Source organism: Electrona antarctica (assembly GCF_951216825.1).
Source record: "Electrona antarctica genome assembly, chromosome: 3".
NCBI classification, from domain to species: domain Eukaryota; kingdom Metazoa; phylum Chordata; class Actinopteri; order Myctophiformes; family Myctophidae; genus Electrona; species Electrona antarctica.
In genome coordinates, this window is record NC_136808.1 from 10,723,349 (window position 1) to 10,741,504 (window position 18,156).

General features: G+C 42.1%; 2 protein-coding genes across 2 annotated transcripts in view; one reads left to right on the plus strand and one right to left on the minus strand.

Annotated features, from left to right (window-relative positions):
* Positions 1–18,156, minus strand: part of spon1a (spondin 1a) — a gene marked incomplete at its 5' end in the record, with an annotated part of 197,525 nt that overhangs the window by 111,890 nt on the left and 67,479 nt on the right. The window lies entirely within an intron of this gene.
* Positions 11,016–14,463, plus strand: LOC306920988 (sterile alpha motif domain-containing protein 3-like). The gene is made up of 4 exons (XM_079498018.1): positions 11,016–11,477; positions 11,948–12,115; positions 12,228–12,323; positions 13,001–14,463. Exons 1-4 carry the CDS (start codon positions 11,124–11,126, stop codon positions 13,316–13,318), a joined length of 936 nt encoding a protein of 311 aa, XP_079354144.1. The 5' UTR covers positions 11,016–11,123; the 3' UTR covers positions 13,319–14,463.

Here is an 18,156-nt window from a genome sequence, read left to right on the forward strand (position 1 = left end):
TAGCTTTCCTCTCATCTCACAAAGCCTGTTTGGGGAGAACCGGCTCTATCCCTGTGGACAGACACAATAGTGAAGTAACAGTGTTGTGGGCATATGGACGTTTTATTTATTATTTATTCGTTAATCTCTTTATCCATGGTAAAGTCATCTCAGTTGTTTTCATATCTGCTGTGATATAACACTTTCTCCCACTCTGTTATCCAGTCTCTGTCTACCACCTGCCTATAAAATGTAATTCTGGGATGTCTATGTATGACGTTATTTAAAACCGGTTATTAAAACCACACATAGTGTGAATGCACCAACACTCATTACAGAATAGATGTAAACACAATAACAATTACATACACAGGCTTGTATGACGTGTGTATGTATACATGTACCTACATGTGCCTACTGTACACTGTATTCCCCAACACAAACTATTAAACAAAAAATAAAGTACTGAATACTTGAAACATGAGAAAGGGTTCTTTTAACTCACACGTATGAAGTAAATTGAGCAGGTTTTTCCCTTTGAGTAATATGAAGTGCTAATTTTCTAGTAATCTGAACTGGTTTAGTGCATTTAATTAATCGGAGCTCTATGGCTTTTATTCCCATTTACTCAAACACCCTTGCCTTGAACGTGACTGCATCTGACGTCATAAGTGGGCGGGCATTGAAGTTCTCTCTCAACTTTCTTTAATGGCGGCCGGTTGCTCGCAGTGCGGTCGGAGCGTTCAGTTGGACTAAAACGAATTTATTTTCTTCAATTGATCAAGAATTGTCTCACCACATCAACTGTAAGTATATTATACATGAAATCAATATATTGTTTTGATAATTTGTTCATATTAACATGTAGTTTTCCGTGTCGACTGGCGAGGTGGTTTGCCCGCCTAAACTTGTGTTTGTGTGTGTGTGCGCGCAGTATTAAATCGGCAGTAGTTTGAATAACTTTTTCATATTTGGAATTTGTTCGTATGTGTCGACATTTAAGAGCGTGCTAAAATGCATGTGAGTTTAAAATAATATAATATATGCTCACACCGGCCCGGTGTGTGTACTGTGTGTGTGTGTGTGTGTGTGTGTGTGTGTGGGTGTGTGGAGGGGTGGGTTTGCGCGCGCGTTTAGTATTACTGTAATACACGTGAATTCGGCAGTAAAGTTTTAAATACTTTTTGGTCATATTTGGAAGTTGTTCGTGTGTGTCGACATTTAAGAGCGTGCTTATGCATTTGAGCCTAAAATGTGCTAGGCGCCGCTGTGTGTGTGTGTGTGTGTGGAGGGAGGGGGTGGGTGGGTGTGTGGAGGCGGGTGGGTGTGTGCGAGGAGCGCGCGCTAGTATTACTTTATTAAACATTCGGCAGTAGTTTAAATTACTTTTTTTTTAGCCCATATGCACCCGCTTTTCCGTACAGTGGAACAATCCCATTGAGATAGAATGAACACTTACCCATTCCATTGTTACAATGGGAGTCAACGCGAACGCTAGTGTCGCCACTCTCTTACGATTCCACTCGGGGTCTAACATGTGAATTTATATTCGGTCCACGGATATTTTTCTTATCGTCATAATGTGGTGTGGAAGTGTTGTTAAGAGCCAGATTTATACAATGGTGTGTGACTTTGCAAAGACGCAATGATGATCGATGCATGTAGCTGCATCCAAATTAACTCACAACGCATCTTTGCAGCGTTTCATCTACCCGTGTTAAGCATGCCGACAAGAACGGATTCAATCAATCGATAACAAGCCGACATCATGTCACATGTTTGCTTGTATCTGTTATTTTCGGCAAATGGAAATTAATCATTATTTACCCTTAACATCTAATTCATAGTCTCTAAGGTCTGGTTATAGTTCCAGACCGACATACATAAAATAACGTGTTGGGATGAGAAGAGATGCTCTTTGCTCTTAGAGTTTGCTCTTCTTAGATCTGTTTTTGGTGAACTATTATGAATGTATTGACGTTTAAGCTTTCTCCTTTGGTTTTAAAGGTCCCTCAGTTGTGCCTCAGAATACTTTGTTGTTTTCAAGTATAGAGAGATTAGTCTGGACAAACTCACAGCATGGAGTCGTTTTAATATGATATTGAATAAAATAAACGTCTACAGTATGTTTGGCACAACATATGTGAGCAGGCTTTCTCTGTAATGAATATGAATAAATTCAAACTGCTTTTTATTGAGGCTCCTTATTGCATTGTTAGTTAATAATTAAAGTAGCTATATATATATATATATATATATATATATATATATATATATATCACACACCAACATGAGTTTGACACCACTGGACTAGAGGGTCTAAGTTGCACTGTACTTGGTGCGTTCTTTAAAACAAATCTATATCAAAGTCTCTTCACCAAAATAGCAGATCTACAAGCTTGTGACATGTGAGCTGTTGTATGCCATTTTTGGTGACTGTCCCCCCCCCCCCCCCAGAATGGGGATGCTGGGGTTCAAGTGGTTAAATGTCAACTATGATGTTTATTTTCAATCTGTCCTATCATGGAAACTACTATTCTCTAGTTTTCCTTGTGACATACACTGAATCTCTGCTATAGTTGTATTTTGCAACCATTTTCAATTATTGTCTTTGCAGTGGTTGGTTCGTGTACGAGGCTAAGATGTCCGTGACCCAGGGGTAGTGAGTGACGTCAGGACTTTGGTTTGGTACAATATATCTGGACATTCTACAAATAATTACCGTGGGGTTATACAAAAGGTAATGATGAATAAATAAATGTCAATGTAATCCACATGCCAAAAACCTACACTGTCAATGTGTGTGTGTGTTTAATCTATTCTAGTGCCAGTGTAACGAAGACTCTGACTAGGACGTTGGGCTATATGATATATGACATGTTTAGTATGACAATCCCTATATTTGGGCCCGAGCCGACCTAGTGCTGATATCGATAGATATGGTAGAACCATATATGGATAGAACCATATATGGATAGATCTAACTGGCTTAGTCATCGTGACAAGCCTGGTCGGAGAATATATAGAGGGTCGGCTTCAGGGAGAAGGCAGAAGTCCAAGCATCCTGGTTTAAGTTCTAACCGGACACCACTGCGGGGGTCCTAGCCTAAGTAATCAGCAATACAGCCTTGAGCTATTTTATATGGTCCTTCGGAAGCACGGATTAGGGCTTACCGCAGTAACGGGATGCTGAAGTCTTCCAGACACATACGAACCAAGGTATCTGGCTTTACAACCCATATACCTTGAGTAGCCAACCCCTGACTCAGTGGCATGATTCTAACCAGATGGTAACCCAGTTGCTGCCAGAGTCTGAACACTCTGGCAGTCCTGGCTGCTCCGCAGGTGAGCAGCAGTATCTCGAAGTTGTGAGATCCACTCTGTTGCCGCCAGAGCATGAACGCTCTGGCGGTCCTGGCTGCTCCTTAGGTGAGCAGCAGCGTCTCGAAGCTGTGAGATCCACTCTGTTGCCGCCAGAGCATGAACGCTCTGGCGGTCCTGGCTGCTCCTTAGGTGAGCAGCAGCGTCTCGAAGCTGTGAGACCCACCCAGTTGTCGCTGTCAGAGCACGAACGCTCTGTCGGTCCTGGCTGCTCCGTAGGTGAGCAGCAGTGTCTCGAAGCTGTGAGACCCACCCGGTTACCAGAATCTGGATGCCAGAATCTCGGTGCCGTGAGACCTCCCCGGCCCTTAAGAGTCAGAGAGCACTGGTGATGTGCAGGAAAGAGAGAGCACTGTTGATGTGCAGGAAAGAGAGAGCACTGGTGATGTGCAGAGCACTGGTGATGTGCAGGAGAGAGAGCACTGGTGATGTGCAGGAGAGAGAGAGCAACCATTGACAGGGAACGCCCTTAATGGGTGGCATGTGATTTGATCTTGAGGTTTTTATGACCCACCGTAACATCAAAGGAAGAAAGCGCGAAGCTTGGACGTCCTCAATGGGGTGGCTTGAATGGCTGACGTTTTCTGTTCAAGCCTCAGTATGCTTGTATTGGGGTGGCCTGAGGGGTCTACTGTTCAAGCCTTCTTGATATGGTACAGATTTCCATGGGAAATCTGGGGGTGGCAATGAATGTAACGAAGGCTTTCACCTAGAGCTTGACGAAGGCTTTCACCTAGAGCTTCATGTGTCATCGTGTAACGAAGGCTTTCACCTAGAGCTTCTAGTGGATATCATGAGAGCATTGTCTGGACAGCATGATGATGCAAGGGCATCGGAGCTATATCAACCTGAATGTAACGAAGGGATTCACCTAGAGCTTGACGAAGGCTTTCACCTAGAGCTTCATGTGTCATCGTGTAACGAAGGCTTTCACCTAGAGCTTCTAGTGGATATCATGAGAGCATTGTCTGGACAGCATGATGATGCAAGGGCATCGGAGCTATATCAACCCTCCCATAGATGTTGGAGCAGTCGGACGGCAGAGGCTTCGTTCACCGATAGGATATCGAGATGAAAGTGCAAGCTGACTGACCAGAAGTCCAGGTTCATAGGGACCGAAGTAGTCCAGCAAGGAGGCTGGACGGTCACTCTTGCAAAAATGACCATGAGCATAACCGGAGACGAACAGTCATCATGCATGGTACGGTAGTAGCACCCAATTCTGCCGATCGTACACCAAGTAACCAGCAAGACGGCAAGAAGCCGTATGTCAGTACTGTAATAGCGGCACACACCATCTTGGGGTATGCGGCAGGTTCAAACGACTGAGTTTAATGGCGAAACGAGATTTGATATGACAGATGAAGCTGTGTTATCAGCAACGGACGTCGTCATGCAGGCAAGAAACTGTAAACTACAGACTAGGAGTGAAATGTGGTGGAAGGCACCCTCTGGCTCTTCACAGTATTAATAGGAGCTGGACCCGGTTGAACCGGAGAGCAGATGAACCTTTGCGGAACCCTAGGACACCTAAGATCGAGACGGGACAGGATTTACAAGAGGAATTACCACAGCCAGCAATCTTGACTATAGCAGGAGAGTCCTTACATGTGGGCTATCCACCGCCTAAAGGGAGAAATGTCATGTTAAAGGTGTGCAAAGTTCTAATTTGCAATTGTGGCAAAGTAATGGAAGTATATGCAGTTCTGGATGATGGTTCGGGGCGAACCATTTTGTTACACACAGTTGCCAAGCAGGTCGGATTGAGGGGTCAACCTGAAGAGTTGCGTATCAGAATCATGAGAGATCTTCAAGTTTTGCACGGGGTGGCTGTATCTTCCGAGGTATCTCCTGCCGTACAGCCAAACCAAGTCAATAATATTGAGGGAGCATTGATCGCCAAATAGCTTGGATTGTGAGCATACACAGATCGTCAGCAGACTAATGGAGAGAGATTAACATCTTCGAGAGCCTCCCTTGCTGGATAACTACCAGGCCTGGCCTGTTAGAACCTAGCCGAAAGAAAGGACAATTGTCTGAGTCTTCTGGATGCGGTATAGATTTCAACGTGAAATCTGGGGTGGCTGTAACGAAGACTCTGACTAGGACGTTGGGCTATATGATATATGACATGTTTAGTATGACAATCCCTATATTTGGGCCCGAGCCGACCTAGTGCTGATATCGATAGATATGGTAGAACCATATATGGATAGAACCATATATGGATAGATCTAACTGGCTTAGTCATCGTGACAAGCCTGGTCGGAGAATATATAGAGGGTCGGCTTCAGGGAGAAGGCAGAAGTCCAAGCATCCTGGTTTAAGTTCTAACCGGACACCACTGCGGGGGTCCTAGCCTAAGTAATCAGCAATACAGCCTTGAGCTATTTTATAGCCAGTGTCTGCTCCAATCGCTGCACCCCAGGCAACAACCTTTTTCATCCCAGGCAGAGGAACTTTTCAAGCTTCAGGACTGCAACCCATCTCTATCAGACCCCCCCACCGACAGCCACAACCACCACCTCCACCACAGCCCGGAACTCCAAGCAGCGTCAGTTGCAGTGGCTGTTCAAAGGTAATGTCGTGTTCATGGGTTAAAGTTCTTGGTAGAGGAAAAAATAGTCTGCAACACTGGTATGAAAACTCAGCTCCACTGGTTTATTTGATTCAACGTTTCGATCACTAGGATCTTCTTCAGGAAGAAGCACTGAAGAAGATCCTAGTGATCGAAACGTTGAATCAAATAAACCAGTGGAGCTGAGTTTTCATATCAGTGTTGCAGACTATTTTTTCCTCTTGTACTGCCTTTTGTCCAGCACCTGGGCTAGAGTGGAGGTGCATGCTCTATTACCTTTGTTAAAGTTCTTGGTAACCTACACTGATTTCAGTCATTTGAATTCTATAGAAGAGGGGCAGGTCTGCTATGAAAGCATGTCATGTGCTGAAACCATTTGACATCATGGACGAGTTTGGAAACACATTGGAAAGAACTAACGGCACAAATCTTCTCTTATGGGTGTCGCTGGGACAGTCTTTTTCAGAGGAGCATCACTTCAATACATCTTTTTTGAGAGCTGCTGTTCTGCAAATCACTATGACTAATGATATATTGCATGTATTGTGTACGTGCTGATATCTTGTATGTTGGGACATTTGAATGTGTAGGTGCTGCTCAAGGGCCAGACGGCATTCCAGAGAAAAGGCTCCACGCAGCTCTTCTGTTCCACCGTCTGTCTGACTGGCCACCTACCGACGACAAGCAAAGCCTGCTCCTGTCACCAGTGCCTCAAGTATGTCTGTCTCTGGCTGCATGAAATTATTTCTTTCCCCAAGTTTTCAATTTCATTTCGACTGCTATTCTCAGGGCTTAAAGTTCTCTGTCCTGGGGCCCGATTTCCGGATTTAGGACTTCATATGGGCCATTTATGAGATCAGTGCAGATCTGCAAAAAAAAATAATAAGGGGGTGGGGGGTGTATGTAGCCATGGTCAAGGTGTGAATGACAATACGTGATCAAAACGAGATCTCTCCAAAGTCCAAACTACCAAGCATCCATTCGCACTCAAATAATATTTACATCAGCTGCCCAGAATGGACCACGCGCTGCTGAATGTAACCTGAATGTAATGTTGTCGTGCACACTGCTGCGCAGACAGTAAATAGCAGATCTGCAAGCTCACAGCGTGTCACGAATGCTACGCGCTGTGAGCGTGTATATCTGCTATTTGCTGCACGCAACACCAGTGCGCAACTAAGTGTGTTGTGCTTGATTGTCTGAAAATCATTTTCCATCTTGGCTTTTTTTTGCTTTAACACCTGAACTCATTAGACCTATTATTTTGTGTGTGGATTTGCATCATGCGCAACCATTTTCAATTATTGTCTTTGCAGTGGTTGGTTCGTGTTCGTAGTACCATATCTCCCCCGGTTAAACTGAAGGCCCTGCTCAGTGGTTGGTTCGTGTTCGTAGTACCATATCTCCCCCGGTTACACTGAAGGCCCTGCTCAATCACCACATCGAACTAAATGTAAGTATCTCCACTCTTAACACTGTTCTAGTTTTAGACATATTATTTTGTGTATGCTATAGTAGCAGCTATATATACCAAGGTTAAGCCATATATTTTGTGTAAAGTTTCTTTATGTTGGCTATGTGGAGGATGTAGTCTATCCTCATTGCTAAGTGCCAAAACGTGTCTTCTGTTTCCAGGTCACTGACGGTGCCCATATGACTTGGCCGTGTAAGTTGTGTTCAGTGTCCTTCACTGGCCGAACACAGTTATTTACACATTATAGGCTACAGCACAGTCAATGTTCAGGAGTCAGTCCACTGCCATGCCTGTATGGCCATTGCATGTGCACATTTAAGACACTTAGTGCACTGGGGTCACATTTATCTAGGAACCACACTGCTGAAATTAGCAGTAGTACAAGTCAGAGTCAGGAGCATGTGTCATTCAAGTGTCCTCTGTGCACATTTGAGCAGCCCTTTTCCGGATCTGAGGTTCTCTATCATTTGAGAAGGCATTTAAAAAATCACGAGACAGTGGTGTGCCCATACAAGGACTGTAACTACAGCACCAATGTAACGAGTACCTTCAATGGTCATAAAAGTAAAGAACACAGATCAAGTCTTTCTGCAGACTTTTGCAGCTACATACTCAGACATGAACATGTACAGGGTCTACCAGGCACTAGTTCAGAGGTCGCTTGTAGTAGTTCAGAGGTCACTAGTTTAGAGGTCACTAGTGAACAATCTCCAGGTCACCAGAATACAGAGGAAGATGATACTCTGTGTGATACTGACAGACTGAAAGATCAGCTCAAGCTCAATGCAGCTTCTTTATTTCTAAAAATGCAGGCTATCCTTCATGTGTCAAACACAGCTACCCAAGAAATAATGTGCCACTTGAATGAAATCTTCTCTTTGTCCAAGCCAGTGGTCAGAGAGGCTGTTAATGAGGTTTTGCAGCGATATGGTCACAATATTACAGCTAGTACCCTGGATGAAGTTGTTGTCGCAGTCATGGACTCGAACATTTTCTTTGGTGCCACTGCTGCAGGTGCAGACTTGTCGACTTTTAAGCGAAGAAAAACATTCATTGAGCGTAACTATCCATTGGTAAAGCCTCAAGAATATCAGCTGGCGCAACCTGGCCATACCGTTATGTATGTCCCAATCCTTGACATGATTCAGGAGTTGTTTAAAAACACAGATATGCTCAACAAGATCAGAGAACCAAACACTGAGCTTGGCAAATTTGTATCATACCGTGATGGCTCTTATTTCAAAGAGAATGAGTTATTCTCAACAGAAGATCTAACCTTGTCACTTCAATTTTATATTGATGACCTAGAGATAGCCAATCCTCTCGGCACATCCCGTAAAATTCACAAGATTTGTGCAATCTACTGGGTCCTTGCCAATGTGCCCCCTAAATACCGATCCACGTTGCACAATATACAACTAGGCATGCTAGTTAAAGTGAAAGACGTCCAGGAGTATGGTTATGAAGCTGTACTTGCTCCATTGTTGCATGATATTCGTATTCTAGAGCAGGATGGTGTCTTCATTGAATCACTTGGTCAGAATATCAAAGGCACCATCTTTTGTGTTTCTTCTGACAATTTGGCAGCCCATGGATTGGGTGGATTTGTGGAGTCATTCAGGGCTGAGTATGTTTGCAGATTCTGTTTGGCCACAAATGCAGAGTTTCAGCAATTTGAAGTTAAAGAAGGACAATTCATTGAGAGAACCAAAGACACCCATGACCTCCATGTCCAAAATGTTGCAGAAAGTGACATTATGAGCAGCCAGTTTGGTGTTAAAGGTGACTGTGCCTTGCACAAATCATTGCAGTACTTTCACCCTGTAACAGGTTTTCCTCCAGATATTCTCCATGATCTTTTGGAAGGTGCTGCATTAAAGAGATGATCCGGCTGAAGTACTTTACGTTAGAGTATTTAAATCAAAAGATCAAATCGTTCCCCTATCAGCACACTGATAAAGTAGACAGACCTCAGCCAATTCCCAAAACATTCATGACTCGAGGCACAATAGGAGGCAATGGGCATGAAAATGCCACCATGCTCAGACTACTTCCATTGTTTGTAGGGAATAAAATACCAGAAGGTGATGGTGCCTGGTCAGTTTTGATGGAGTTAAAAGAGGTGGTCGAATTGGCATTGTGCCAATCATTTACCAAAGACTCCTTAGACTATTTTCAGGGCAAAATTAGTGATCACAGACAGTCACTGCAAGAGGTCTTCCCAGAGTATAAGCTTCGTCCTAAACATCACTATGTGGAGCACTATCCCGCCCTAGTTAGGTGCTTTGGTCCCCTAGTGCACGTTTGGACTATGAGGTTCGAAGGGAAACACCGTTTTTTTAAGAAGGTAGTTCATGACTCTATGAACTTTAAAAATGTTTTGAAGACATTGGCAAACAGACACCAAAACATGATGGCATATCACCTTAGTTCACCATCCTTTTTCAGACCTGAAGTCCAAACATCCAGAGTTGACTCTGTATTGGTTTCAACTCTTCCAGAGGTAGCCCAGGCACATATTAGACAACACACAGACAGTGTCACAGTCTACAGCACACCCAAGGTGACCATTGATGGCATAGACTACACCAGTGAAATGTTTGTGTCTGTTGGACATAGTGGGGGACTGTCCAAATTCAGCAAAATTGCACAGATCTACCTTGTAAATCAAAAGGTAAACTTTTTCTGTTATGATTTTGAGACCTGGTATTTAGAGCATCTCCGTTCATATGAGCTGTCAGCCACATGGTCAAGCCAATCCGTCTATGTGCTGTCAGATCTCAACGACACTGTCACATTCTCAGCATACAATATTGATGGCTTGGTGCTGTTAACTCCAAAGAGGTTCATTCATGTTAAAGAGAATTAGTGCACTCGTCTCTGGACAGGCACATGCTCCTTGTGAAACGCTTGTCTGATCAACTTTACACATGGTTGTATTAGAAGCCAAGGAAGTGCATTGTTGACTGTAAAGTCGATCAGAGTGGTTCTCAAGAACTGATCACTCTAAATTGGTACACACACACTGCACTGTAAATGTGGATACACTTGTAAATAGCAAAGTATTCTTTTAACCTCTCAAATTTCTTGTTATTCATTAGTGCAATGGCTGCCACAGACCCTCAACCTATGATTCTACGCGTCGTTGAGCCAAACCGTGTACGGAAAGTAAAGCTCAGCACACGGCCAGACTCTGTAGATGCACTGATTCGGATCATAAAAGAACAACTGGAATTAGACTTTGACTTCAGATTGGAATATGAAGACCCAGACTTTGATGGAAAAATAACTGAACTAAGTCAAATAGAGGAGTTGCCACAAAAATCTGTAGTACACATCTTACTGGAAAAAGATTCCACTTCTACTGCATCTACTGAAACACTGTCAGATGTCTCGACCACGACCACAGAACGTCTAGAGGGCTGGCCAACAGGTCCATTTCCTATTCCCAAGTTTGCGTTTGATGTTGAACTGGTACTTCAAGAAGGAAATGCCGAATATGAAAAAAGTGGAAAACTGCTGAAGTTGAAAATGCACCAAAAGCATGACATCATGGAAACGCTTGGAAAAACCATATATAGATACAAGGCTTATGACGAAGAATGTGACAGACAACAGGTAGCAGAGGCACTCGTGACCAAACATCCATGTTTGAAAGAAGCAGGGAATCACAGTGGTTTTGAAGAATGGGCAGGCAGAATCAAATTTAAGATGGGCAATTTCAGGGGGAAGCTGAGGAAGGCAGGATGTCAGGAGCTCCTTGTAAATGCTGGAAGAAGAAGTCTAAAGCAGCCTGGAAATGCACCTCCGCACAAAGCCATTAAAAAAGCCAGACGTGCAGAATCCAACTATCTACCCAACTTTCCCCAAGGACATGATCCGGCAAGTCTTGAGGGTTTGAGGTTGAACATGGTTCAAGAAGTTCAGAAGACTGATAGAAACCTACCCCTCATTAGTAAGATGATGCAGACCACACTTGCCCTGCGGCGAAAGACCATAGTGGAAAACCAACCAACGGTGAGGGAGATCATGGACCAGTGGCCTGCACTCGGAATGGAGTCTGAGGTAGGTTCAGTAAGCACAAGTGCCTTTTAAATGACTAACTTTGTGTGTGTCTATGACTGTATATACGAGTATGACCCATTGACTCCAATGACCAACTTTGTGTGTATGTCTCTATGCATGTATGCGTATGTACTATGTATGAGTAACCACCCATTGACCCCTGTAACTAATTGGGGTCGCATTCGGGACACACACACAGCCTGCACCGCTCGTTCACATGGGTGTGATTTAACAATGCCCTGCTTCACACCCATACAGTTAACACACACATTCACACATGAGAGCTAACCAGTACAACCACAATCCTACACCATTGAGCAGTTGGAAGTTAAGTTGTCCCCATTTGTTTTTCCCATCCAGGGGATGTAAAAGGCAACATTGCATTCTCATCTAAACTCATAGGGCCCACACAATAATCTACCAAACATCTGAACTTTGTTCTTTGTTTGCTTGTTTTTTGTTTAATGTAGGTGTATGCCGAATTCCAGCGCCTTACGAACCAGAACCTGCCAAATAGATTCTATGCTGAGCTGGATCGTCACACTCCACGGTTGATGGCCATGTTTCGTCAGAAAGCATTCCAAAGTGGAAAGATTGCAGAGGCTTTGGCTGAAATCTTAAAAGTCCACGATGAACAGGTAAATATGATTTAGCATAGAAACTGGTATTGTCCCTAAGACTCTTCAGGCTAATCGTGTTTCATTTGTAAATGATGTCTAAAAATGTACACTTCTATTTTAATCTTCATAGGAATTGTCCGATGTCCACACAAGGCGTACCACTGTGCTCCATGCTCTTCCTGTATTTCTGCGAGAGGATGCCTCTGCAGTCTTCAAGACATGCACGGTGAGTCCTCACAGACAAACATCTTGTTTGGGCCGATGGTATTTCATTGTTTCAGCGATGAACTCTAAACACTTGCTGCCTAACACGTTGGATGCTAGAGATGTCCACAGACCTAATCAAAAAAAGCTGTGAGGTACCTAGGACGTCTATTGCCAATCTAACCATCTCTGTGAAGGTCTCTGGTGCTGGGTGAACCTCTTTGCTTACAGGACTGACATTGCCTTTGTAGAAGTCCAGGGATTGTGATGTTATGTTGAGCTGTTACACACACACACACACACTCTAGATACCATCTTTAAACATGTACAATGTATTTGCAGAACAGATGCGACTAATTCAGTGAAGCTCTTAATTTGGGTGCCATTTGGCAATCTGGCCATCTCTCCAGCTCTTTTGGTAACAGACAATTTATATCAGGATACAAATTCTATATAGAACAAATATAATGTATTCGCTTCAATTCTCTAGTATAACAAAATTGGCTGCTTTTTGAAAATCAGCACTTTGAATTGCTCTTGTTTATCCTGTGAGTTCTTTCTCTGATCAAACATATAATATCCTATAAAACGGTATTTCTAAAGAGCTAAACATTTACTGAACACTCCATAGCAATGATGGTTATTGAACTCTACAGTGATGTGATTAGTATGTGATGTGCATTTTTGTCATTCCTTCAGGAAGATGATGATCCAGGGCCTTTTGGTGCGGTGTGCCTCCTGACGGCTGCAGCAGTCGGTGAAAATGTCAAGCAGCCAATCCACTACAACCCAAAGAAAGTAACCATCATCATTGAAGGTGATGTGGTGGTCAGTCTCCCCCAATTTCCAGATGCTGCCGTTGTTCTGTTTGGTCTGATGTACGCACTGCATCTTAATTATCCCAAAGGACTGACCAACACGTTTGATTTTTTCCAGAAGATTTTGATGGGTTTGGACAGTGCTAAACTGTCACTCAGACTGCAGAGCCTTAAGAACGAGTTGCTTAAAAATATATAGATTGTGGATGGCAGAAATGGCCACTCTACAAACTACGAGCATCTGCTTTTTCTGATTAAGAGATTATGTGTAGAAGGAAACAACCAAATGCAACACCTGCAGGTGCAGACTTGTCTTCTTTCAAGGGAAAACAATAACTTTCATTAACTAGTAACTATCCATTGGTCACATGAGTTACACTCAACAGAAGATCTAACCTTGTCACTTCAGCTTTATATAGTCTGCACATCCCGTCAAATTCAATCTACTGGGTCCTTGCCTATGTGAATTTGGTTGTTAACTTGTTTCCTACATTGTGTTAATGTGTTTGGCCACAAATGAAGAGTTTCAGAAATTTGAAGTCAGAAGGACACTTTATTGAGAGAACCCGTTTGAATTTGTTCTGAAGGTTTTGATGGGTTATAGTGGTAATGCAGAGCCTTAAGAATGAGTTTAATACGTAATTGTGAGTTTGTAAAGCGGCCATCCACAACTTTTTCCATGTGTAGTGCAACTCAGGTCTGTCTCACTTAAAATAGAGGGTTTAACAGTCATAGCTTCTTAGAGGGCAATTCCAAACCTCTTGCATGCAATTAATTTTGGCAGACCTAACGTTTCCATTGATGGGAGGGAGGGCTAAGATAAGTTTCTATGTCCAAGTCTGTTAGATGCGGTCATGCTGAATAGTTTTACAAAACTCCAGAAAGGAAAAGTATAACGCAGGTTCCGAGGAGTGAATAGTATTTTAGGTTCCAGGTTCAAGTCTGTCCGATGGGGTCATGCTGAATAGTTTTACAAAACTCCAGAAAAGAAAAGTATAACACAGGTTCTGAGGAGTGAATAGTACTTTTCCAGTCCAGGGCCTTCCTTCATGCCATTGTGGTCATAGTGTAACCGCAGTTCCACACTATGAAAAGCACATACTGTAGTTGGATAAGATTCTCAATTTTTTCCCCCTGTCTTCCAAGAATATTCCTGTTAAGTGGTTTTTACTAAAACATTGTTTGTGACAATTTCATTTGTTTAGTATGTTTACAATCTGCTCATGACATTTATCGATGTATTCAACTGTTAAAAAGTACATGGTACATTCCACTGTTATAAAATAGTTTTAAGAGTTAACCAAACACATTTGCATCAAATGACCTGAAGGTCCTAAAGTTTGCTATACTAGTCCAGTTTTTCCAACTGTGACCAGTGTAGCTGCGCACCATCGCAGAGTCTGGGGGATAGAATCAACCGCGGTGCATCTGCCTTTTCGAGCATCCTTGCGAACACAATTGGCCCGTGTTCGGGGGGGGAAGCTATAATTGTCACTGCAATTACTCCTACGGGCTGGGGTGGCACCTGTCAGAGAAGAGTATGACTCTCTAGGTTCCCCTGGTGGGGTGAGCCCATAGGATACAACAGCAGTGACATCATGTGGTTGGGGAGGAAGAAATTGGCATAATGACTAAATTTGGGGGGGATGATAAAATGGCAATTTTACATTTTTATAGCTTTTATCGCTTTTACATGTGTGAAGATGTGTATGGTCAAAACTCTTAATTGTTTGCACTTTCAATTGTTCCACTATATGCCTCAGGTTTAAAACTATAGGAACACTATAGTGCCACGCACTTGAAATGTGTATATTTGATAGAATTTGCATTACTGTATTGTTTAATTTGTTTTGTCAGTCTATTTATTTAATTTGTTATTATTTATTGCTTTTTTATTTAAAGGAGAAATCCACGCAAGCATGTACCCTGAATCAGCTTATAATCCTGTCCCAACATGCATGTTGCCTTGAAATGTTTTCCACCACCCTGGCACTAGTCCTGGCACTCTCAGATGCACCATTTGTCACCCTTGAGCTGCCGTTCATACAGAACCTAGCATTGTAGTTCTTGAAATTGCAAACCCTCTCGGCACATTCACAAACCATACCGATCAATGTTGCACAATATACAACCAAACTAGGCATGCTAGTTAAAGTGAAAGACGTCCAAGAGTATCTTTATGAAGCTGTACTTGCTCCATTGTTTCATGATATTCGTATTCTAGAGCAGGATGGTGTCTTCATTGAATCACTTGGTCAGAATATCAAAGGCACCATCTTTTGTGTTTCTTCTGACAATTTGGCAGCCCGTGGATTTGTGGAGTCATTCAGGGCTGAGTAGGTTTGCATATTATGAGTTTCAGAAATTTGTTAAAGGACACTTCATTGAGAGAACAGCTTCATAACAATACTCCTGGACATCTTTTCCCCCAGCGATGAAGTTCAACCGGCCTGACAATTTAGGCCCCTGGGTTCTGTATAAACGGCAGCTCGAGGGTGACAAACATTTAGAGCTAGCCTACTAAAATACCCGCATTAGAATGAAGACTAGCTTATTACCATTCTTGCTGCAAGGTCAACATATGTTGGGACAGGATTATAGGACCGATTCATGTGTTTTGGTGTGGATTTCTCCTCAAACATTTGTGCCACATTGTCATGATTTTTCAAAAATAGTAGATCTACAAGCTTGTAGCGCTGCACTCTGTGCCTGCTATGAGCTTTTAGATCTGCTATTTTTGAGAAATCGCTGCTGCAGATCTACAAGCTTGTAGCGATGCACTCTGTGCCTGCTATGAGCTTTTAGATCTGCTATTTTTGAAAAATTGCTGCTGCAGATCTACAAGCTTGTAGCGTGCACTCTGTGCCCGCTATGAGCTTTTAGATCTGCTATTTTGAAAAATCAATGCCGTTTATTATTTTTGCACAATTTCAAGGAGGAAAGCCATTGTCATTGCATTGTTGTTGGAACAACTGTTCTGTTCCATATAAATAAATGTTCATGGAACATGAAATACTGTTGTGATTATAATTTATAGTTTAATTTAGGACAATTGTTTGAGTTGACATAATACATATTTAATTAATCATTTTAAAAGGTAATGTAGAACAAAAAAAACATGTCCAGTAACTACAAGGTTTAAGTTTTAAGTACATCTAATTTTTGAGTTATATTAGTAAAAAAGATTAAGTTATGAATACATCTAATATTTGAGTTTCATAGCTAAAAAGGTTAAGTTATGAATACATCTATTTTTTGAGTTTCATAGCTAAAAGGGTTAAGTTCTGAATACATCTAATTTTTGAGTTTCATAACTAAAAGGGTTAAGTTCTGAATACATCTATTTTCTGAGTTTCATAACTATAAAGGTTAAGTTCTGAATACATCTATTTTCTGAGTTTCATAACTATAAAGGTTAAGTTCTGAATACATCTATTTTTTGAGTTTCATAGCTAAAAGGGTTAAGTTCTGAATACATCACATTTTTGAGTTTCATAACTAAAAGGGTTAAGTTCTGAATACATCTATTTTTTGAGTTTCATAACTAAAAGGGTTAAGTTCTGAATACATCAAATTTTTGAGTAGTATAACTTAAAAAGGTTAAGTTCTGAATACATTAATGTTTTGAGTTTGGTCATCCAAATATTGAAGTACAATTTACTTAAAAACTTCAAGTAATGAGTTACTCTAACTTTTAAGTTTGCCAACTCAAAAAAATTGAGGCAAATGCTTCCGCTAAAAGATTTGAGTATTTCGTACTCATTGGGGTTTACAGTGTATGTTATTTTGACACTTGCTTTGGCAATGTAAGCGCATGTTTTCTCATGCCAATACAGCTCCTTTGAATTGAAACACCTTATTCATCATCATCATCATCAACTACTAGGGCACTATAATAGAGCACCGAAGTCTGACTTCAGTATCAGTAGAGGGCGCTAAGTCCACAGTTTCGTGTACTTTTTATTTGCATTGTAATCCCCATAGGGGGATTTTAGATCGCCTCATACGTATAAGAACTGCGTTTGAAAAATTAACAAATCATCCAGGCTGTTTCATGGATATGAAGAATCAACTGACTGAGAGAAAACGCTAATGTTACTGCTGCTGAATTAGTTACATTTTCACTAGAAACAGACTGATTGGCTGTCGTAAACGATACAGAGACACCTCCCCGACAATATCGCAGAGACAGTTTGTTTACTTTTGGACCACAATTCTTATGATGTTGCAAGTATACTGATATAGTGACTTTGACATTAGAGCGACAGAACAGTGTAACTGTAGGCCTACATACAGAGCGGTAGGGATGTTAACAAGTTGACTGCCACCTGGTGGACGCAAGAGCCAACGCTAGGCTGCGACCCGGAACTACTTCTACTACACAATGCCGCAGCTCGCTTGGTCTTCAACCAGCCAAATGTCTCCCTCCTTCTCCACTCCCTCCACTGGATCCCGGTCGCTGCCCACACAGAATACAAAACTCTGATGCTGGCATTCAAAGCAACCAAAGGTATGGCTCCCCCATATCTTGCAAGTATGATCGAACCCTACAAACCCTCCCGCACACTCAGATCAGCCAACGCAGGGAAGCTGGAAGTACCCTCACTAAAAACGCCGGGACAACGCTCCACACGTCCCAAACTCTTCTCCCTTCTGGCTCCAAAACTATGGAATGCACTTCCCATTACAATCAGAACTGCAGCATCACTCCCAATCTTCCGCAGTAGTCTGAAAACCCACCTTTTCAGACTCCATCATGGCCCATAGCACTTACCCTACCCCCTTAGATAGCACTTTTTGTAGACTTAGATAGCATTTGATACAGACTTATAGCATGTTATGTAGACAGCACTATAATTGCATTGTATGTAGTCATAGCACTTCATAGTACATATGTATAGCATAGTATAGTATGTATAGTTTCATTATATATATATTGCACTGTTACGTTCTTAGCTTACGCATGTTTCATGATACATACTTTTTATGTATGTGATGTATTGCCATGCTTTTTGTTCTTGCTTAATGTAAGATCTG

Excerpts from the sequence above, each read along its gene's own strand:
- LOC306920988 (XM_079498018.1), top strand. The coding sequence starts at position 11,124 with ATGGGCAATTTCAGGGGGAAGCTGAGGAAGGCAGGATGTCAGGAGCTC. Across the intron at positions 12,116-12,227 it reads TAAAAGTCCACGATGAACAG|GAATTGTCCGATGTCCACAC; the intron begins GTAAATATGATT and ends TAATCTTCATAG. Across the intron at positions 12,324-13,000 it reads CAGTCTTCAAGACATGCACG|GAAGATGATGATCCAGGGCC; the intron begins GTGAGTCCTCAC and ends TCATTCCTTCAG.